Genomic DNA, 25,064 nt, shown 5'->3' on the forward strand with positions numbered 1-25,064 from the left:
CAGATACCATCAAAATCAGTTTTAGTAGTATTTTAATCTAATCCTATTTAGATGTTAATCGGACTAACACACGGGTAACACAACACATTGTTTATGACATAGAGTGGTCACATCTCGGCCATTTTTTTTTTCAAATTTATCTCCCCATTTTTTTTGTTATTTGGTGTTTTTTATGTGGTTTCCACTCAAAATTGCGAGCTCTTTCAATCCTAATAGGAGAAAAAAGTGTCCCAAGGTTTTTTTCCCACTCCGTTACCAATTTTTTCATATATTTTGTATGGCGGTAACGGAATGGAAGATTTGAAAAATGTTTGGAAATCTTGGGACATTTTTTTTTCTCCTATCAGGATCGAAAGACCTCGCGATTCTGAGCATGAATCGCGTAAAAAATACCCATGTTACAATAATATTTTTTTAAATATTAATTTTAATCCTTTAATCCATTTTACTTGTATTTGGTAAATAAATTATAAGGGGTGAACAACTTTGAAAAAAAAAATTGCCCATCTACCAGTGTCGAGCCGTATTTTATGAATAAGAAATCGCTCGCTAGTTTGAAGACGCTTACGCATCGGAAACCTGAAAGCATGTACGTGTGCTATTTTGAAGGGCAACATGTCAAACAAGGTTCGCGGTAGGCCTACCATAGGAGGAGTAATGCATGGAACTAAAACGTTTACAAAAACATTTTTTTTATGCATATAGGTATTATGTTTACATAACCAAAGTCCTTGTGTAGACGGGTTAAGAATTTCATCACCCCCTTTCTTCTCGTGTGTGTCGTAGAAGTCGACTGAGCCGATGGGCTAGCAACCTGTCACTGAAATAGTTTTGGGTTCTGTATAAGCTATGTTGTACCTTAAATATTGCCGGTTATATAAATTACAGCCTGTATTCATGTTATCGTTATCGTAAGTCTCGCCACCGCCAAAATATGCACAGTCAGAATTACGAGCTAAACGCTGTCCTGTAGGCCTAGCACATGATTGCCGCGGGAGTATGTCGCCGCGAGATAGACTACCCGTCCTTATGTCATTAATACAGTTAGAAGGAGACGTGTGATCTATCTCGCGGCGACATACTCCCGCGGCAATCATATGCTAGGCCTACTGGGTGGGCCCAGTAGGTAATTACGAGAGAAACACGTGCAAATAATGAAAATACGGGGCTGATTTTTGCGATGCAGTCGCAATTGGTCTAAAATGCAAAATGTAAGAGTCTCAGTCTGATGTTTTATCATTTATCGCGCGACCATGCTTATTTACTGTTTTTTTTTTAAGTTTCATGACGCATTGGATTTATCTGTAATGTCATTGAAATATGTTAAAAAAAAAACAGGTATAGCTAGGTTTTGATGAGAACTGGTGGGAAACGGGTCAGGACCGGGATACATGGAAAGGGAAGAGGGAGGCCTTTGCCCAGCAGTGGGACACTCTAGGCTCATATAAATAAAAATAAATATGTTGGAGGCTTGAATAAAGCCTCAATAAAGAAATATACCAAAATATGTTAAAGAATGCAGTGCAGTTGACTGCGATACTTTCCAATTCAAATCTAACTGACTGTTCCTCTCAGGATCCAACTCAACACGGCTGTCTTAATGACAGTGGTCATCTTAACCAGCCAGGAACTAATCCATTTAACAGCTGTTCGGGTCATATAAATAACAGACACTGTATCGCAGTCAAACACACTCAAGCATAGACTATTTCCATAGACTATATCTTGACATTCCAACATCCGCAGCCGTCATGCTGCGACACGGCCATTCTGACCTTCCACACGTCCGCGTGTGGAGAATACGATCAGGACCGCACAAGTAAACACTTTAGGTACAGGAGTACACATCCACTCGGTTATCCTGACTATAATCATACGTGCAAAAGCCAAAACAAGTTCGCAATAACCATTTTTAAATGACTAATGAAAATGAAACAATGCCCTAATTGCGTAACCCGCAATCTGCATCATTGGCCAAAACGACCAATGAAAAACACACGGCACACAGCCCACATTGCGTAACCCGCAATGCGCTTCATTGGCTAACCACCAACGGGAAACTCACGGCACACAGCCCACATTGCGTAACCCGCAATGCGCTTCATTGGCTAACCACCAACGGGAAACTCACGGCACACAGCCCACATTGCGTAACCCGCAATGCGCTTCATTGGCTAACCACCAACGGGAAACTCACGGCACACAGCCCACATTGCGCAACCCGCAATGCGCTTCATTGGCTAACCACCAACGGGAAACTCACAAAAATGTATGTATGAAATGAAGGTACAGGAACATTATTGAAGTACTCATTGCGAACTTGATTCAGCCTATGCTTCATCAGTATCGTCACCATCTAGATTAGTTGGATGTGGTATTATGTGTCATTTTAAATTAATGTAGGGGATGTTATTGTTGGTAAACCGATTGCCAATTAATGGTACTAATGTGTTCTATCACTTTTGTCTTCCGTTGTTACTAGGTACTAGGCACTCAAAAGGCATTTATTCGAAACGATGCACGATAGCACGGCTCAGCTGTTCTACAGCATACTATATACGGTCCGGTCCACCATTGTACCTACCCCGCAACGTGATGTACATAAAGGTATCTAATTGACCGGTAATATACATCCTCTGGGTTCCATTTCAAATTAAATCCGTTTCGCATCAAGTCGTATTTTCATATCTCGTTTAACCAATGCTGTTATTCAACCAATCATATGCAACCAATCATCTTTCACGAACGCTTTTTGTTATGTAATACTGGTCAGTATTTTACACTCGACGACGTGAACTTTATGATATCATCCATCGTAATATTTGAACGGAATAGAAATGCGATTTAAAAGTACAGTGAGCACATCAATACTTGCATTAATTAACTATTTAATATGATCATTATTTTCTTCTCATAAGATCGGAAGTGATTCTGAGTTAACAAGGAGAGAGATAGAGAGAAATACTGGAAACCTAAAATGAAATTTGAAAGTATAACTTTTAATATAAATTTCTTAACACCTTCGTTGCGGCAATTAAAGTATGTATACTTCGTAAGAAGTCTAAAGACCCCTACTGCAGTGAAAGTGTTAATCCATCCTTCCATTAAAAATGTGAATAGTGAACATTTTTACTTAGTAGATACATGGCTTTTATCTTCTATGCTGTTCCTGAAATGAAGACTATTGATTGTGTACTGAATTGAGTATTTTCATTTATCCGCATACTCTACTGTGATAAATGTCACCTTATTAAACACAACTTAAATATGGCAAATGTGCTTAATCGCATTCTCGTCGCGGTTCAGGACCTAGTAATAAAGGAGCCAGGATTTCTTCGATTGCCTTTGTTTTAGTAAGTGTATACCTATGCTAGAATAGCTATTTAAAAACTAACGTTGTCATTTTATATCTCATTGTCATCGCTGGGCATTTTAAATAAACAGAGAACAAATAATAATTGTAATTGACAACGTTGTTATTTGACTTTCTTGATTTGATTTCCATTCATCCTACCCCTTGGGAGAGAAGAAAAAAAAAATCGAATGAAGGTAGTCTTATAACCCGCTGCATTTTAAGCCGTTGTACGCCGCGCTGCACACATGTGACCGTTTTTTGTATGCGAAAATTAAGAGCGTGAAGACGTGCGAACGAAGCGTTTAAGCAGAAAAAAATTCAGCAATGAGATTAAACGTTCGACACTTGCATTCAGTGTCCAAACTTCTATAAGTATTGCCAAGATTCAAGCCCAAGAAAATATCAATCACGCAATTCAGGAGGTAAGTACATTTAATCGTCAAGTAATTATACTATAACCGTAGAATTACGCATTTAAATGTTAAGTTAAACACACTTCATTTTTTTATGGACTGGCATCAAGACGGTTCTAATAAATTCAAACATATGTAAACTATGTATATCGCTTGAAAGAAACGTTATAATACGGAGTCGATCGGGTATTATAATACCTAATCTAGGCTTTAGTAATTTCTGGATAAACTCATATCTGAATCCGTAAAACTAATAATGTTAGCTTTACACATTATACAACACATTAGCTTCAATCGCTTTAGTGCCAATTCACGTAAACAAACTACGTATTTTTTTTGTTTTTAAACGTTATGAAGAGTGAACGGCTCTATTTAAATTTTTGTTTATCAATGTCGAGCAATCATCTCAATTAAGAGTATGTCATGTCATATTCATCAATCTTACCAAAAGATAGACAATTTTTTTTTTGTGTTAGAGGCGTCAATGTCGCAAATATCGTTCAAAGATAATGGATAGAGAGGATTTTTGTCAGAGCAAAATGTGTAGCCAAGTTTTGCACAATCCGTCATACCCCGTAACAGGGTCGAATCAGGGCTTAACTCGTAGTTATGGTTCCGAGGTACGTTTTTTTTTTTACTTTTCTTTTATCTTTATTGTCGTCGTCTGATCAAGTGATCACCATGAACAAAGGCATTTAAAGTTGTCGTGCCCGCCGCAGTTAGCGCAAAAACAACTTTAATACATCAAATGCAGAAATGAAGAGAAAGAAGATACAGTTTCGCTGTCAGCACGGTACCTAGCCAACGTCACAATCGCTCACGCTTCGCAAGCGCATCGCAGTCAGCCCTCTCCATCGCTCCTCTGCAGCGGCGCGACAGAGCCAGACTGATGCGTTTCGATTGCCGCGCAGCGCTCACGACTGACACTTCGGCTAAGCCCGCAACACATTTAAGATGTTTTTTTTTGTAGTATGTGATGTTATTGCAATTTATAGCAAAAGAGCGTAAAGTCAGGTGCAGTAAGGCAGTTTACTGCTTTGGTTGTAACGAATTCAAATATATGAAAAACAAAGGTTGATAAATTCCTTCTTCAATAGTCGTACCAAAATTAGCCAATGTACTAATTCCGATCGAATTAAAAGAGCGCATTATTCTCATTTTTTTTTTCATACTAGCCATTAATATTGTCTGCGTGTTAACTAAAACATTTTTGCTATCAAAAAGTCACCAACATGAAAACGGCTCACCAAATCTGTCAGGTGCAATGCATCGTCAGCAGGACAGGAGCGTTCCTTCAACCAAGTCTCCACACCAACACCAACCGGACACGAAGTTAAACAGTTTAAGCGGCGTGCAGCATGCAGCTAAAGTAATAGTAGCGGCAGCAGATCTTCTGTTTACCATAGCAAGACTTTCCTGGAATTGTGTTTATATGGTATGAATACTAAGCAGTCATTTGTTTTCTAAGGATGTGTGTGGTACGGCGCACCTACCAGCAGAATTTTGACCACATCTCAACAATCATAAAAATATTAAAGTGCAAATAATATTGGTTGGAAAACAAACTAGGTAGTTAATATTTTCATGGCGTTGACTTCAACCTCGTAGTTTTAGATATTGTATGATTTTAAACCTCGCTTATTCTTCTCTAACAATATCATTAATTTGAAAATTCCATTTCAACAACGTTTTTCTGGTACCTACTGGCCAATGGGACAGATTCAAGCCTCTGAACTGTTTAATCAGCAGCGGCAAGATATTTGACATCATATGTAAAATGTAAACACATCTCTACTATGAAAAATACAGTTTAAAATTGAATGAGTAAGTCAAACGTCAAAATGGTTAAAGGGTTCATTTTGAATGTAAATAAATTCATACATACTTTAAAATGGAGTTGATAATCGTGATGTGTTAAAGTCAGCGCGAAACCATATTCACGCGAGTAGTATGAGCAAGCAAGTAACCAAGCGAGGCATGTATAGACTTTACTGTTGAGGGTTGCGCTATTATCGTGGGAAAAACTAAATTTACTTATGCCTTAATGTAGAAATTAATCAACAGCAATAGTATTTTGTTGCTGCACATGAAGCGAAGCTCACAAAATGGCAACAATTGTTGTAAGTATAGTTCTATGCATAGTTTACGGCGAAATATCGGTCAGAATTTTGTGATTTATTAATATAATCAAAGATTCTTGCCGTAACTTCCTGCAAAGCTGTCGTCAGTGTACCCCTAAATACACGTAAAAGTAGAACGAAACCTTCCCTTAATTACACTTCAAGAAGACGGACAGGTCTACGTGCGCTCATACATTTGCTTGGTTCGTGGGTCGCCGTGTCTGTCTGATATACATCCAGGTGAATCCCGTGAAGGTCCGGGCTGCCGGAGGACACTACGCTCAAGTAGGTTCACCTGTAATGTTAATTTTCATCCGAGCATGACAAGTTTTAGATGTAAGCACCAACACAGTTTGTAATGTCATGGATCATACCTGAACTGTAATTAAAATCTTTATTTGTTAACTTTTCTATTTAAAATATAACATTTATGTTTTGACAGTTGTTTACCAACATAACAGTTGCTAGGCAACTAAGTTTGTAATCATGATTTGTCATGATGTACATGAAGGAAAAGGTTCGTAACCTTTTTAACAATAATAGGTCTATAATGTACTAAATTATCGGAAGTCATGGAAAATAAAAACCCTATGGTAAGAGTTTGACTTTAGGGACAATAAACAGACGACTTTCGTATGTACTTGCTCGTATCACATGCACATTTTTAGGAAGCCTCTGGTATCCTTCACCACCGTGGTAACCACCAAGAAGATGAGAAATGGAACTCAGTCAATTAATATTCTCTATATAAAACATGCGAGCATGCTAGAACTCACCGGATGGATTTTCATAAAATAGCTGATCCGTACATTTAGATGTAGCCTTACCATTACCAAAATATGCACAATGGTCCGTGCGTGAAACAACTTATTTTTAAATGATTCTGTGGGAACAGGTCCAAGGGAGAGGTCTGGCAGATCGTGGTGCTTTGCCTCCGCCTTTTAACGACCACTTCTGATGTTGGAGGCTTGAATAAAGCCTCAATAAAGAAATATACCAAAATATGTTAAAGAATGCAGTGCAGTTGACTGCGATACTTTCCAATTCAAATCTAACTGACTGTTCCTCTCAGGATCCAACTCAACACGGCTGTCTTAATGACAGTGGTCATCTTAACCAGCCAGGAACTAATCCATTTAACAGCTGTTCGGGTCATATAAATAACAGACACTGTATCGCAGTCAAACACACTCAAGCATAGACTATTTCCATAGACTATATCTTGACATTCCAACAAGAATATTATATACCATGGATTTTGCGTGCCGACCAATGAGTTGAAGCCAGGTTCATTCACCTTTACTCCTATGTTCTATCTCTTTCCGACACTGTGATGTATTGCCAGATTAGTTACTAAAAAAACGTATAAAACATTCTTCAATCAAATTGACTTACTTTTCTTTGTATTATACGAAAAAAAACTCAATCAAAAACCTTATTTCTCCGGTATTTACCTCCTGCGTACTATGGGAACACTAATAATAAAAAAATATGCCCGATATGTCAGAATTGTCAAAAGTCATTCACCGATTCAGATATTTATTTTGCAAAATAAACGTTTTTCGACGATTTACTTAAGTTCTGCGCTATGTATTGCATAGTGAACCATTGTGGAAGTAAATGGAAACCGAAATCCGACGTAAAATTTCACAAGTAAGTACTTATTTTACCAAAATGTTCATAAACCTCGCTGGCAATAAATTTTCTGCTATTTTGCTTGTAATCTTGGTTAGTTCTTATCATTATATTGTTTTCATTGTCTCAAATTATATCAAAATTCCCACGAATAGGTTTAGAACGATAAATATGACCTTTAAAGAAAAATAATGCTATGTGTGGTTTTACGACTAGGGTGACCAATCTTTTTTCTTGCATGGTATTTACTCTTATTGAATGGAGCTAAATCTATCAACTTGGTACGGTTTCTATGTTCATAGTTCATATCACAGTATAATAATACCAACTTTATTGTTTATGTCTTTACAATTAACATGAATAATATTAAACTTTTCAGTGTTCCAAAAGATGAAGGAAGGAGGCAGCGTTGGCTGTCGATTGTACCGATAAAAGGAAATGTTTCAGAGCGTTAGACAATTTGCAGATTTGCACTTTAAGCCTGAAGATTATGACACAGAAAGAAATTTTAAAAATCGGTCCAGTAACGACGGAGATATCGTGGCATAAACATTAAATTGAGATACATATATATATATATATACATGCGAAGAGAATTGAAATACGTACGAATTGAGAACCACCTTCCTTGAGATTTGGGGCGGCGCTTAAAAATAAAGATACTGTTTTAAAACGTCCTAGTATTTCATTATTTCCCCATTGACAAATACTTCCCTTATATTTTTGTGGCTATTCCCACTAGTTACCACCAAGTTTTTACCTGTCCTAACTACTGGGATTTTCCCCACATTGTTAATTACCACACCGGGGTTGATAGCTACTGGGATTAGTTTTCCCAGTAGTTACTACCAAAATATTATTGTGATAGTTTAAAGTGACTGAAACATTTTTTAATAAATACAGGTGTCAGTAAAAGAAAAGTTATATTTTAAGCCTCATGTTGCAACACTCACCACGCTCTTATTCTGGAACGGTTCTGAAAAAAAAATCCCAGTAGTTTACCACTGGTAAAAACTGTACCGTATTTTGTGGCGTAAGGCAAAGTAACTGCAGAGTGGTATAGAAATGGACCTTATTGGCGGTTGACAAATTAGTAAGGTGCATTAGAGTAATTCCGAATGACAGAAATGTTCAGATAATTCCGAAAGGGGAATCTTGATATGACGGAAATAATGGTGATTTCTATGCGACTTTCCTAATTAGACGACTTTCGGAATTGCCCTAATGTACCTTACTTTTTGAGTTTGTGAGGATGGATGTTCACTTTCGTGATAAAACGATTGATCGGATTTGAATTTAATAAGTTACAAAATTAATCAGTCGTATAAACGTAATACGTCAAATTCCGCGGGATATCCCTAATGTATGCTTAATCATGGACACCCTAAAGAAAGAGATGCAAGACCGGCGTGACGTAATTCAAGGTCAAATTTTCTGGCTTCAACGTAATGTTCGGCACGCAATATCCATGGTATATAATATTCTTGCATTCCAACATCCGCAGCCGTCATGCTGCGACAAATAAAAATAGCTAGGTTAGATACGATAGGTAATATAGGTATCATCAAATGGCCGAAGGCCAAACTGCACAGAATAGGAGCCCCGCGTAAGCGGGGCACCGTCGATAAATAAGAAAGTTAAATAACGGAAAGAAAATATATGGACATTTTGCGTTTTAGACCAGTTGCTAGTGTTGCTACTAACCCGATTTTTGAATCTCTATCGCACGATTTCACCATTCGGAAGCTTGTGGAAAACGATGAAAAGCTATTTTTCTCAAACGTGCAATTTAATATTGTCTTTACGTTCCTTAAAATGGGCTGGGAAGTATCGCTTTTTGGGCGCATCAACTCGAGAGAGGACTGTAAAGGGATTTCATATTATTTTTTAGGACTAGGCCTGCAAAGTAACTTTTTTTTATAAAATATTGTCCTTTAGAGCATTTTTTTTTTATTTCATTGTATGTTTGAGAAAGGCACCATACATGCCTCGGCGTGAAAACGGATTTCCGGCCTCGTATCCCTATCCGTATATACCCACTTGGCCGGAAATCCTCATTTTCCCGGCCTCTGATGTAATGTACTATTTTAAAAAGGCGCGATAGTATTTTGTAATCTACTAGCAATGACCTTTCATTTTTAATACTACCTATTAGTAGAATTTAAATGGCTAGTAGTGGAGACACCTATTGTAAAATGTAGGTATAATGATATAGTGACACTTCCTCCGACATATATTAGTGAACTTTGTAATTATTTGAGTAAACTATCATTACTTAATGTCATAGTTAGAGACAGCTATCACGCTAAGTATTGGTTTAAACTTTAAACATTATCCAAATGTATCATTAAGTAATTACTATTATCTGACAATAGTTATTTGTTTTACAAGGGGGCAAAGTAGTTGTTTAACCGCACGTGCCAATATTGATACCTGAGCAAGCGAAAGATTCCAATATTGAACCGCGAGCGTAGCGAGTGGTTCAAAAAGTGGAATCTTGAGCGTTGCGAGGGTATCAAGGCACGAAGGTCAAACAAACTTTGCCACCGAGTGAAACACAAAAATTTTCACCACACCAACACGAACAAAATACTGACTATAAAACATCAAAATAAATCAAATCCATCAATTTATTCAATATTTATGATTCAAAATCATCATTTTATAAGTAAAATCTAGCAGCCAGGTTAAGACATCGAGTTAAAATTTGTATGAAATTACTTTGTCCCCTTGTGGATAAAATGCAATTTTGCTATCTGTTTTCGAATAGCAAAGAAAGCCTTTACCAGTTGGTGTGGTGAAAACATATTTATATTCTGTCAATAAAATAAAGGTGCAAAAGCTGTCCATAGTAACCCAACGTGGAAATGCTTCGAGCGTCATGGGCACTTTTGCACCGGGAACGACTGGGAACAGTTTATTTGGATAATTTTATGTTTTTATTGTTATTACTTATTAAGTATTGTTTAGGTTTATATAAAGTTTGTTAGGTTATTTAGTTTTAGTTTAATTATTATGATAAGTCTTAGTTACTTTTTTAAAATAAACTATATTATAAAGTAAAGTAAGCTATAATTCATTTTAAATACTTTTTTCTTTTTAATTCAAAATTGCTACCGGTAACGACATTTTAATCTTTATATCTACTAAGTGATTAGATTAGTTTATTTTGTACTTTTATCGTACATTGTACCTACATTGTATTAAAGTTATGTGATGTAATCTTGTTATATTCTGGTTTCTGGTTTAAGACATTTATTATCTCATAAAGAATTTACAAAATTCGCTTACATGAGATGTTAATTTTATATAAGTAAAGATATTTTATGGCTAGCGTGCAGTTCATACATAATACATATTTAGGTTTACAAAGGTTTGCAAGTTATTATTTGTTAACTACTAGTTACAATTTTGCATGTATGACAAAAAAAGTGGGTAGAAATCGTTAATATAATGAACAGCGGCTTAGAAACAAGTTATTTTGACCGTTCTGTTCAGATTCGTCGCAGCGTAGATAACAAACAAGCAAGAATACGAATGTTGACGAGTTATAATGAATGCGATGTCAGTGGATGCGGCATAGCTGTGCACACTACAGATGTTATTTGTTGATTGTTTAGATGGTTTTATTTGTAGTAATTTCGTTTGTTATAATATATGCATTTAAGCATTTATTTATATTATTAACATGATTTTATTACAATTTTATTTGTTTAATTATTTATTAAGATTATTATAGTTATTTATATATTATAAGTTTTTTAAATGTTTTTATATATTGCACATAATTATAATAGATATTTTTTATATTTACATATAAGTAGGTATTCTTATAAATGAGATATTTCGCGATCTGGTGGGCTTTTTTACTAGTTTTATAATATATACTTTTAATGTTTTTATTTATTTTACAGAATTATAATTTTTATTTTTATAATTTTAAAGGTTCTGGTGGCCTTTTTTTTTACTAGTTTTTTTTTTAAATAATAAATTAATATAAATTAGTTAATTATTATACTTAATATAACAATTAAATTGATATTATTACCTATTCTAGACGTAGATTATTGAATATATGGAATTTAAGGAGTTTTTTGAATGTTATTATAGATTTGGCCTCCTTAATATCTTTCGGCAGCTTGTTATATATTTGCGCGCCTTCATAAATGATGCTCTTTCTTCCGTAACTTGTCCGTGGCGTCCGCAGTATTAAATTGTCCGCATTTCGTAATTTCATTTTTTGTACTTGGTGTTTTTTTGTAAAATTTATTTGTGAGTGTATATCTTTTTGAAGTATTTTACGGATCAATATGCATGTATGGTAGATATATGACTGCTGAATGTTCATAATTTTAAGAGTTTTATAAATTTTTTTAGTCTGTGTTCGGAAATTGTAGTTAAACAGGGTTTTTATCAGTTTATTTTGGGCTATTTGTATTTTAGATAAATTGGTCTTAGCCGCTGCCCCCCATATTTCGATCAAGTAGTCGATATGTGGCTTGATTAAAGAATTATATACTAAATATTTAACCTTTTGTGGGAGACAACTAGCAATACTGCGGATAGCCCCAGTTAAGGATGTGAGTTTCGATTTTATCTTCTCAATATGTGGCCTCCATGTTAATTTATTATCGATGATTAAGCCAAGATATTTTTCGTTGGTTGTATTACTTATAATTTCATTGTTAAGTGACGGTGGAGTGTAAGTATTGATTTTTTTATTTTTTGCAGTAAAGATGACATAATGCGTTTTCGAAATATTCATGGTAAGCAAGTTATATTGAAGCCATGTATTGAGAAGATCTAAATCCGTTTGCACTTCTAGCATTATATGTTCTATGTCACGTCCAAAATAAAATAAACTGGTATCATCCGCATATAAAGTTAGTTTACCTTTTAGCCCGATGTCTTGAATATCATTTATATATAGAAGAAATAGGAGCGGCCCTAAAATTGATCCTTGAGGTACGCCATATGTTATTAGCCTAGGGCTACTTTGTTCTTTGTCAATTTTAACTATTTGCTGGCGGTTTAACAGATACGATTTTAATATTTCATGGGCTTTTCCTATAATCCCTATGTTACGGAGTTTGTTTAGTAGTTTTTCGTGGCTGACCGTGTCGAATGCCTTTTTAAGGTCGATGAAGACCCCTAACACTATTTGCCTTTCGTCAATTTTGGTTTTTATTGTAGTGACTAAGTCGATTGTGGCTGACAGCGTATTTGATTTTGGTCTGAAACCGTATTGATGTGGAGATATTATATCCTTTGTTGTAAGGAATTTACTGAGACGAGCGTAAATAACTTTTTCATAGACTTTTGAAATCATAGGGAGTACTGAGATAGGACGGTAATTTCCGGGGTCAGTTTTGCAGCCTGATTTAAAAATCGGAGTAACTTTTGCTATCTTTAGGGTATCGGGAAAAATGCCCTGTTCCAAGTTTTTATTTATACAATTGGTGAGTTCATCAGTTATTATTGGTTTAACGGATTTTATTAGTTTTGATGTAATACCATCGTAGCCAGAACTAGTATTTGTTTTTAAACTTGTTATAATTTTGCTTATTTCATCTGTAGTGGCTAGCTCTAGCTGATTAAGGTTTTCAATGTGATTTGAGTGAGAAACTGCACGATTCTGAATAGGGTCATGATCAATTACTGGAATTTTGTCAGCTAGCGATGATCCAATGGTAGAAAAATATAGATTAAACTGCTCGCACATTTCTGCTGTGTCTGTAATGATTGTTGACTCCAATTGCAGTTTGGCTGGCGGGGCCGTTTCCTTTCTTTGATTATGTGATAGCTCGCTTATTAGGTTCCACATCTTTCGAGGCTTGTGTACGCATGCCTTAAAGGACTTGTAATAGTATGTCTTCTTTGCATTTTGTATGTTCTCTGTTACCAGGATTTTCTGTTGGTCGAGCTCTTGCTTTAATTGTTCATTTTGAGAGTTATCATTTTTCTTATATGTCTGCCAAAGTACATTTCTTTTATCTATGGCTTTTATTATTTCTTTGCTTATCCAATCTTGTTTTGGTGGATTTAAAATTTTATATTTTATGGTTTTGCATTTTAGTAAACAGTTTTGCAGCTTTTGCTCAAGGTGTTCGTATATGTTGTTATCATTGTTGTACGTATGAAGATTTCTGTAGAATTGATCATAATCTATTGCGGTATATTCGATTTTATTCCTGGGAGGTGGTTGATATTTCTCGATTTCGCAAAATATTTGTTTATGGTCGGATAGTTGTGAATCAATAATGGCTATATGGAATTTATTATGTTTCAGGTTAGAGCAGACGTGATCCAAGATCGATTTCCTTGTTGATGTTTCACGGGTACAATGTGTTGGGTCAATTTTGTTTAGTATTTTTATGTCTTTTTCTTTGAGAGCCTGTTTGTATTCCTTTGTAACTGAGTTTGGTTTAAGTAGATCGTAGTTAAAGTCTCCGAAAATCAATAATCTCTGGCGTCCCTGTAACTGTTTAGAGTATTCCTCAATGAACTCTGTAGGATTCGTACGTTCTGGTTTATATATAGTTCCAATATCTAGAGAGAACTTTTTTATGTGGATCCATACAAAGTGATTGTCATTCACGCTGCGTTCTTCAATAAGGTGGTGTTTAAGAGTTTCATGTACAAAAATAGACACTCCTCCTCCTCTGCTATTTTGTCGAAAGTTGTAATAATGAACATATCCTGGTATTTGCAGTCTTTGTGCTTCGTCTTCATCCTTAATCCATGTTTCTGTTAAGGCGACGATATGTATAATCGTTTCAAAAGAGCTTAAGATACATTTAAGTTCGTCAAGTTTCCAATATTGGTGAACAATAAAGAATATTTGTATTGTATTGTATTGTACATATAAAAGTTCGACTGATTAGCGTCTTAAAAAAAATGAACTAGAGCATATTTCTCATTAGGAGGGTTTTGTTGATTGAGCAGGCTTTAAACTTCTATCTTCTTCTTCTATATGGTGGATCAAGCAACGTTAGAGAGGGGGGGGGGAGGGATCAAGCGGTCAATATGTGCGTTATATCTATGCCAATAAGTCAATTTATTGAAAAAAAAAACCTGTTATAAATCTAAAATGACAACGCCATCTAGATTTAAAAACAGCAATTGTCTACGAAGAACTTTGTTTTTTTCAACATGGTGTTCCCTACATGTAATAGATATTATTTACGATACAAGAAGTGTTTAAATAGAGAAAAAAATACGAAAACATGTTTAACGTTTTTTCTAATAAACAAGCTAGATGAACAAATGCCGTATTTTTGGCACACTGATTGAATTCAATTCTTGAAGGTCATAACAATTACACTACGACAATAATATCATTCAATATAGCTTTTGCCCGCGGCTTCGCTTTAAATTTGAAAATTGCGGAATGCTACATACAATCTTCCACCCCCCATTTGAGGGACTCCGGGGGTTAGAAAGAGACAAAAATACGTCTACGTCATTCTCCATCCCTTCAACTATCTCTACTTAAAAAATCACGTCTATTCGTCGTTCTGTTTTGTCGTGAAAGACGGACAAACACACACACACTTTCCCATTTATAATATTAGTATGGATATCGATTATGATTGTTTCTGAAATGATACGTGGGATAAAATGGAAAAGAGTAACTTTCATGTTACATAATTTTGGAAATTCTAAATTCAAAATGTAATAATACTAATCATTGGCTGGTGTTATTGTTTAAAATGATTAAAAAATATCTTTAATATAACCCAATACCCCTATACCTATGATACCTGACAGTATTTTTTTCAAAAATCTTGCTATCTATGAAATATTAAAACAAAATGTTAATACTATACGGTTGTTTACAGTTAGGTATAATTATGTTATTGCAACATTGGTGTACTTTTCATATTGCATTGTTAGTGTCTATTGAATACATAGATTCAGAAAAATATTATCATTATGAAATGGAAAACACTAAATCCATCCCAGTTGAAACTGTTGAAATGTACGTCAACCGGGGTGGCTTTAGGAAAATTTGGGGTAACTTTGATGGAATTGGAACGGCTTGAAAATAAACATTATTCATTATTAACTGAAACTTTTCATGTAACTAGTTAGATCAATGAAATATTCTTGTAAATCTACTATCTAAAATCGCGAATTTACTTACAGTATGACTAAAATTGTGGCGTAGGCGAGAGGCTGGCAACCTGTCACTGCAATGTCACAATATGGATTTCTTTCAACACCTTTTTGCCAATAGTGGCACTGAGACTTAGTAGTTCATGTGCTCTGCCTACCCCTTTATAGGATACAGGCGTGATTATATGTATGTATGACTTTAAAACTAAATGTTCAAAGTCGCCCCAGCGTTTTAAAGCCACCCCGGTTGACCGTACTTGATCGCACACCCAAGTATGCGAGTTACGTGCGATAACATAATATATAACTAGGTACTTATAATATTGCTCAGCTGGCCATCTATTGTTCGGACTAGAACAATCACCTGTTATCGCTCTATTACACTACAGGTGTGTGAGATGATTTAATTTTAATGTTTTTGTGCTCTGCATGTAGTAAGTGTGATATTTTATAATATTGAAGCTGTAGTCAATGTTTTTCATCTCATTCGTATTGTTCTTAGATGTTTGTTCAAGAGGCTGATCCTCTCGCATCCCGTCAAGTATAGTCATGCCCTTATGGCAATTTATACAAAATCCTTAGTCACAATAGGCAATGAAATGTTAGCGATGATAAGTGGTTAATAAAATAGTTTTATATTATAAAATATAAAATAAAGTACTTTTGTAATAAAACTATACAGAAATGAATTATATCCATTGTTTTAACTCATGAGTAACTATGGCGCTATAACAATATAATGTACTTTTGTATCCTGCAAACGCAATTTTCCTTCAATTTTATTCACATTTCGAAATTGACACCGTTCAACGGTTTTAATATTATATACCAATAATAGCATTGTGTTTAGGTACTAACTTCAATATTCCTGTTTATTATAATCAGTGATCGGGGATTTGAATGCCACACGGGGTGAATGACCTCAAACATTATGCTAGTATGCCGCTTTATGTGGTTAGAAAAAGGACAGATTTTTTATCATAATATTACGTATAATTACGTATTTATCAATTTATTGCTGAATTTACTTTTCTTAATTCGTTTAGTATAGGTCTCACTTACAATAAAAACTAAAATATGTCATTTATATAAAAAAAAACACTTTATTATCGATAAATAATTTAGTGACAAAGAAAGTTTGACTTTTTAATATTATTTACACCTAAATAATACCTACATTTCTGTACTATTTCGTTATTTTTATATAATCATTCCTATTTACTTATATCATAACCAACACTTGCTTATTCAATATTGTTTATTTTATAAATATAATATGTATTACCTACACGGGAATTGCGCTTATGTTTCGACCAGTTACTTGTAACTTCATTGTTTATTAGCTACGGTAGTTTCTTACCATTATTACCATGGGGCGATCCGTCTGATCTTTTGTATAGGATGAAATAAGAACAATTATCACGGGCCGGACGGACGGCATATCCATATATGACTGTTTAAACTTGACATTCCTCAGTGTGGCACCCAAATCCCCGATCACTGATTATCATGCAGAAATGACTGCGAGCGATATAGGTATTGAAATAAAAGGAAAAAAAGCGTGTTAAAAATGGGAACATTTCTGTATAAAACGCTTACCTACGTGTTTACTCAATTTCCCGAGAGATGTCACTTTTGCTACTTACAACTAGCTAACTGTATGTTAGTTTATGTAAGAGATTTTAGCTATTTCTGCAGGCATCGATGAGAGAAGACAAGAAGACCTGTGTGGTATTCAGATGCTTATTAATATTATAAATGGGAAAGTGTGCGTGTCTGTCCGTCTTTCACAGCAAAATGGAGCTACAAATTGAGGTGATCTATTAAGTGGAGATAGTCGAAGGGATGGAGAGTGACATATAACTCATAAGGGAACATACCCAAACTACGTGACCATATTTGTGCCGTTTTTTGCCCAACTGTTTAAACTGTATATATATATATATCCATACTAGCTGAAAATTGCGAAATGCGCCATACAAACTTCCACCCCCACATTTTAGGAAAGTGGGGGGTCACGTGAAACTTAACTCCATATTTTTCTCAGTATTTATTGGAACAATTAACGAGCACATGTTATTACCGAACAATATTGCAATTTTTTTGGTAAACATATATTCTAAATACGGCGTACTACAACTGTTCCGTTCCGACTGGCCGCCATTTGCGCACTGAATAGCTCCGTGGCACAATATTGAGGCCCCGCCTACCGTGGCACAATAGTCGTGGGGTTTCTTTTTGAGAGCTCTTTAGACATCTAGGTATATTAACAATCGCTGTATTGAATATACTAGTCACTTCACGTACAATAATTTGTCACAGTAGATCAAAGATGCAGCCTGCCTATGCCTCTCAAGAGCCTAAACAATATTCTGAAGTGGCAAATAAAGATATGAGGATTCCGACACAAGTGCTGCAAAATAAAAAGGTCGTATGTGGTAAGAGGGTGGTAGAGAGATAATGCTTTTTTTACGTAACATGAAGTGTCAATCGTATTTTAAGTGCTTTATAGTGGCGCCGATTTTACTGATTTACGGTATTTCAATATGAACACAGTAAATAAGAAAAATAAATAATCATCATCATCATCCTTGCGTTATCCCGGTATTTGCCTCGGCTCACGGGAGCCTGGGGTCCGCTTTGACAACTAATCCCAAGATTTAGCGTAGGCACTAGTTTTTACGAAAGCGACTGCCATCTGACCTTCCAACCCGGAGGGTAAACTAGACCTTATTGGAATTAGTCCAGTTTCCTCACGATGTTTTCCTTCACCGAAAAGCGACTGGCAAATATCAAATGACATTTCGCACATAAGTTCCGAAAAAGTTATTGGTGATACGAGCCGGAGATCGAACCCGCGACCTCCGGATTGAAAGTCACACGCTCTTACCACTAGGCCACCAGCGCTTCTAATTTTTTGGTCGCCATAATTTAATAATAATATCAACATATTCCTGACAGCCTGACCTTGAACACAAACATGGTCATTTTATTTCAGTATACGGATTTGTTACTCGCACAGTGATAACATGTCGAGAGGAAACCGCACATAAATTAACCTATTCATAGTAACTATGTATTGTATTCGTATTTTTCCCTATACCTCATTAGGGATAAACATTTCCTTAGCCAAAAGTAGTTTTTTGTAGCAATTAAATATGTTTAAAATATTATAAGGAAATTCTTACACAAATCGATTAAAGGCTGATTTACACGGTGCGAGATCTCGCATGCGAGTTACAATGAGGCGCTGATGACAATCCGAGATGGGACACACTGAAAACACTGATTGTCGTATGTGTGAAGAGGAAGACACTGTCACTGTATAAGGACGAGTCAGTAGTCACTCTCCGGCAGCGGCGTCGCGAAAGGTACCTACTGCGTTCTAAAGCACGTAGTTAAACAATAGTTATTTGTTATACAAGGGGGCAAAATTGTTACCTAATAGTTCTCTGATGTTTGCTACTTATATATTGTAGTTTTACTTACTAGATAGTGCTAAAATATGTATTGTTTCCGCTGAATTGTAAAACATGCTGAGTACACTTGTTTTGGATCTCGTGCTAGTTTTAAACCACTTAGCATAAGTTTTAATTGTTATCAAGATTTTGTACGAAATCTGTTTGGTGTACCTAATAAAGTAAAATAAAATAAAATAAGTTGTATATTAACGCCGAGTGTGGAATAGAAAAAGAATAGAATCCTGAAACTAGCGAGTTTTTCAATACACGAGAAGTAAAATACATTTGCACCCGTGTGTAACACAAAACTTTTCCGCTCTCTATAGCGAGGAAACTGCAACGCAAAAAATGCGTTTATCACTGCTTCCAGTAGTTCCACAGGTGGTAAATGATCTTCATTACTAGATTCACCTATTTTTATAAAATTTAAAGCAGTTAATTTGACTATATTCAAGGTCAAATTACTTTACCCACTAGTGGATAAAATGCGTTTTAACCCGCTGGCATTAAAGGATAAAACACGTGTTTCCGAGGTAGTGAGGGGAAAAGTTACTTTAAATGTTACTCGACATTATTTAATACTATTAACTTTAACTATTACAAATAATATGGTATTATATTATATCAGTCCGAAAACACAAAAAATATCATTATTCCTGCCAACAAACTGCTCTACAGTTTGGCGGAAAGTTTTATGTAAAAACTGTTTTACTTTTATTGAATAAATAATTTAAAATTTAAAAAATTTAAATTTTAATTTAATTATGCATATTATTCTTATCCACGTATATCCAAATCCGCTTGCATGTGTTGCGTACGTACACGACGCGCTAGTGTGCACCCCACTCGGCGTGTAAATGATATACAGGGTGTAAACCTAATACGGGCGAACCTCTTAACGGTGGTGAGTATAGGACATAAAAAATGGAATTAGATAACTTTTACTTAAAATAGATTTTTTTTTATCCATACAAAATTCGGCCCGCAACGTAATGCAAACACACTCGCGTTAACCGCTCGTTGACAGTTGTCATTGATTGTCATCGCAACCACGTTTACAGTACATTGCTGCTGGAAATTTTTTCAAAAATTCATTATGGGGTGAAAACTAAAAGTAACTCAAAAACACCTCTCAATTAATGATAACAATATTGAATTATATGCCTGGTTTCATTTATCGCCCTTATTAAGTTTACGAGCTGTATTATACGTTTGTTAGACGAGTTATTACTGGTTTATACTGTGATACTGTCAGACACTTAATGTGCAAATGTCACGCCCTCGCCAGACAAAGAATAAAGGATTTTGGAGCAGGTTACCTGGAACTAAAGGACTTCACAGAGCTACCCATGAGCCTCATCATCAAACACATGGAGATGGTTGAGATGAGAAGCTTTTGAATAGCTGAAGGATCTTAGGATCATAGAGTGCAATTGCTTAAAAGCTCCCTATGGGTCGTAATTATATCCGTAAGGCCATCCGCAGATATAATATAAGATGAGATCTGCCGTCTGAATCGGATGTAAATTAACCTCAATAGTCAATGTATCTAAAATCGCATGCGAGTTCGCGCGCCGTGTAAACGAGCCTTAAGTCCCGCGGTAAGCTCAAGAATGCATTTGTTGTGGGTATCCAATATCAAAACGATATATATATATACATATATATACTCCTTGCGTTATCCCGGCACTTGCCACGGCTCATGGGAGCCTGGGGTCCGCTTTGACAGCTAATCCCAAGATTTATCGTAGGCACTATAGTCTTACGAAAGCGACTGCCATCTGTCCTTCCAACCCGAAGGCGTTATTGGAATTAGTCCAGTTTCCTCACGATCTTTTCCTCCACCGAAAAGCGACTGGCAAATATCAAACGACATTTTGCACATAAGTTTCGAAAAACTCATGAGTTTTTCGGAAAGTATTCAAACGATATAATATGCAGAATGTTAGAATTTACATGATCCAAGTGATATATAAACTGATATGAAATCACATAAGCATAAAATCTGGATTCCATACATCGTGTATCGTGTCAAATTCAAACTATACCTATTTTGGGACGGCAAAAAAGATCGGATTTAAGAGTGTATATGTCTGTTCTATCAAAATTTATGATTATTACAAAAATCGGGCCTGTATCAGGATTCAAACCCAAGATCTTCGGCTTTACAGGCAGGGTCCCCAGCTAGGCAAGGCCAGTCATCAAATAATAATATAGCTTATAGCTATATTAATATTATATCATAAATAATAATATATTGTAAAGGTATTAGTTTAATTTGGGACTCAAAGTTTCCGTTTCCGCTTGATAAATTGGTATTTTTAATACGATAAACGCGATAATAATGGTTAATTAGGCATTACTCAAAAAGATAAATATATACCTAAGTAAGTATGTAAGTGTATGTACGTTAATCCATACTAATCCATACTAATATTATAAATGGGAAAGTGTGTGTGTCTGTTTGTTTGTCCGTCCTTCACAGCAAAACGGAGCAACGAATTTATTTTAATTTTGACCTTTCGTGAACCAAATAAAGTAGCATTTCTTTTGTCTCATTGCCTTTTAAAACTTCTTACCAACTTCTTATAGAACAAGATCAATTTAAAAATTTAGGAAAACTATAGTTCCCTATCTGGGGGCCGATTTTTGAATCTCACATATGGGATTTGTCACTAAAATACCGGTTGAAAACAGTGAATTGCTTAGTATTTTCAGTGACAATTTTCTGAATTCGAACGCGTGAGACTCAAAAATCGGTCCCCTGGTCCCTTAATGTTGGAATTTCACACAATTTGATGTATTAGGCCGGGGAAAAATCTTTTTATATTTTCTATGGATCAGGGGCCCGTTTCTCGAAAGGTACAAGCCTTGTATTACAAGTGCGCGAACTGTCAAATCGTATGGGTTGTCATGGAAACACACTTGTAATATAAGGCTTGTACTTTTCGAGAAACGGGCCACAGGCCGCAACAAAATAATTATGATTTAACGTTTTAATAAAATAAGAATAATACTTATTATGTTTTTTTTTTTAAAGTACATAAAAAAATGTTTTGCCATTTTTCATGTTTTCCGCAACAAAATAATTATGTTTAACATAAAAAAATGTTTTGCCATTTTTCATGTTTTCCGGCCATCAAAAGTGAATTTGATAAACTAGGTTATTGAACATTTTCAAATTTGGGCATGGATATATTTTAATATTAATATAAATTACGGGGATTCCTAAGTCCTGAGTTTAAAACGAGCAAAATAAAAATCGCATTTTGAACTACAAAGGAATTAAGCAAAGTATCAAATTCAACACAGAAAAAAAATTCTGGGTCTTACAAGGATAAACGATTGAAGATCTCCAAAGTAATTAATTTTAATACCAGTCTCTTTGAATAAATGATTTAAGCCCATAAATGCATGCACCTTTATAATTTGCGAAATTTAAAACAACACGGTGTATACCTATACCAACTTCTCATTTGATCCCAAAAGTAAGCACCTAATAAAAATACTACAGCAATACGTTCTTAGTAAATATAGTCTTTAATCGCAATAGCTAATTTCGTAAAGGTATACCTAGTCAGAAACGGGCATTTTCGCGAAAAAAGATTCAAAAGCTTATTTTTATAAAATAGGTAAATTTAATGTTTTTCCTACTCAGAATCACGAGCACTTTCGATCTTACTAGGCAAAAAAAAAGCGTCCCAAATTTAATTTTTCCACTTTGCACAGCGGTTACAAAGTGTATGCAAAATAATAGATAGGTCATAGAAAATTTTGGAACCATTCTTTTGTGTCTCGTTTTTTACCCTAGATCGAAAGGGTCGTGATTCTGAGAAAAAAAACATAAAATTTACCTACCTTAAAATTTTTTTTTTGGTGATTATTCTTGTGAAAATGCCCAAACATATTCGACTCAAAAAGTCAAGAGTGAAAAATCATGGCCCTAAACAAACAATTTACAAAAGACAAAAATACATTCGCTGCCAGATTAAATAGTTCACACAGATACTAATTCGTATAAAATGTCTTGTTATTTTATATACCTAAGTATAAAATTACATAAGACTGTTATATAATTTGAAAAACGAAATGAATTATTCACGAGATTATTATATGTGTATAATTGTAACACGAAAATATTCACTGACATTAATGTGAGTTTGTATTGAGCGCACGGCTGTATACATCGTAAATATTGTAACCGTTATTATTCAAACGTTCGATTTTCGAATCTCATTTTCGCTCGAATACAGAAGTCGCAAAAAGTTTCATTATCCTTCATGCGCAAAAAACTAATTTAGCAATTATATTATCCGATATCATTTTACCGAATACTTAAATCACAAAACATCTAAATCTCCCTAAAAAAACCCGCTACTGAAAAATACACGTTCCAATTTTAAAAACGTAAACATTTCAAATTTCGAAACTTACTTTGAGTGTTCTTGGCAGACATTCTGTTCGTTCGTTCGTCACTGATGGGGAACACGACACGTCTTGTGTAGTACGGGCGATAGAAAACTAAATTAATTACGATTTCAGCCGCGTGTGTTCGTAGCCGCGTTCAGACTGCGAGTGAGTTCTCCCGGTGAATATATTTATTAAAGCGATAAGTGGTAAATAGTTGGATAAATACGGTTTATATGGTGACGGATGACGGTTATATCACTGCCGGGAATATAATAATGTTGATATAATAACATTTTAGACACTGTAGAAACAGTGACGCCTGATCGCGCACGGCCGACTTCAAAAGTAAATGCCTTGCACTTTGAGGTTCCTTAGCTAAGAAATGGCGGTGGTTTTAAAGCTTCACCTTTACATGTTCTAAGTATATGTCAGTCACTGACAATCTAATGGAAAACTAATAAGATTGATGTTTTTTTTTGTAATACATAAGGTACAGCGGGAATTTCGACTGCAGAAATGCCACTGACACATTTATTCAATGTTTTACAACGTTTTCGATCGGTATTAAGTATATAGAATTCAATTTAATAGACTGTCCACTGGTTATATTATGCCACGCGTGTTCAGTGGATGAACGTGGAACTCATTTTAATAGCGTAATACATGGAAAAAATGGATCAGTTGCAATTGTCCCCCAGTCGAAATTGCCTCGCTGTTCTTTATTAAATTATCTATAAGCGGCAGTAGCAGCTTACACGTAGCATGATTCGACTGTTTTGTTTCTGTCCTATCTTTTCCCGAGAGTTAAATATCTCAGCATTTTGCTACGTTTGATAAAAGCTTGGGTCCGCTTTCACAACTAATCCAAGGATTTGTTTGTCTCACAAATGACACACGCTTAGGGTCGTAAGGTCCGGCATACTAGTAGGTACCACACCTCGGACACTGGCGATTAAATATATGAAAGAGGCGCGTTCCTAGCACACAGTCTAACTCGTGTAGGGAACGGTTACTATGCTTGTATGAGTGAAATATGACGCGAATATATTCGCGGTTTTGACAGGCGGTAACTGTGAGGTAACCGAGAGGGGGTGGGCGACACTTTCAGCGGGGAGCGGGAGTGTCCATACTGTACGATAACACTCTTTATTATACTGTGCTAGTAAATACCTATCCAACAATATATCACACGTTGGGGTTGGAATGAAAAAAAATATCAGCCCCCACTTTACATGTAAGGGGGGTACCCTAATAAAACATTTTTTTCCACTTTTTATTTTTGCACTTTGTTGGCGTGATTGATATACATATTGGTACCAAATTTCAGCTTTCTAGTGCTTACGGTTACTGAGATTATCCGCGGACGGACGGACGGACGGACGGACGGACGGACGGACGGACGGACGGACGGACGGACGGACGGACGGACGGACGGACGGACGGACGGACAGACAGACATGGCGAAACTATAAGGGTTCCTTAGTTGACTACGGAACCCTAAAAAGTCAATAGTGAAATCTGAATGACAATATGTCTAGACACTATTGAAACG

At 35.5% G+C, this 25,064-nt stretch overlaps 1 protein-coding gene across 3 annotated transcripts in view; it reads right to left on the reverse strand.

Annotated features, from left to right (window-relative positions):
• LOC125240805 (aquaporin AQPAe.a) overlaps window positions 1-23,687 on the reverse strand; it is a 147,202-nt gene extending 123,515 nt beyond the window's left edge. For 2 of the 3 annotated variants that reach the window (XM_048148913.1, XM_048148912.1), the window contains exon 1: window positions 23,537-23,684. In XM_048148913.1, coding sequence (XP_048004870.1) covers window positions 23,537-23,558 — 22 coding nt within the window. In that variant the 5' untranslated portion in view covers window positions 23,559-23,684. Of the gene's footprint in view, window positions 1-23,536 lie in introns of all 3 variants that reach the window. The other variant, XM_048148917.1, reaches the window with a different exon arrangement.
• Window positions 23,688-25,064: the final 1,377 nt, after the last annotated feature.

The sequence above is a fragment of the Leguminivora glycinivorella genome, chromosome Z (assembly GCF_023078275.1).
Source record: "Leguminivora glycinivorella isolate SPB_JAAS2020 chromosome Z, LegGlyc_1.1, whole genome shotgun sequence".
Lineage (NCBI taxonomy): Eukaryota > Metazoa > Arthropoda > Insecta > Lepidoptera > Tortricidae > Leguminivora > Leguminivora glycinivorella.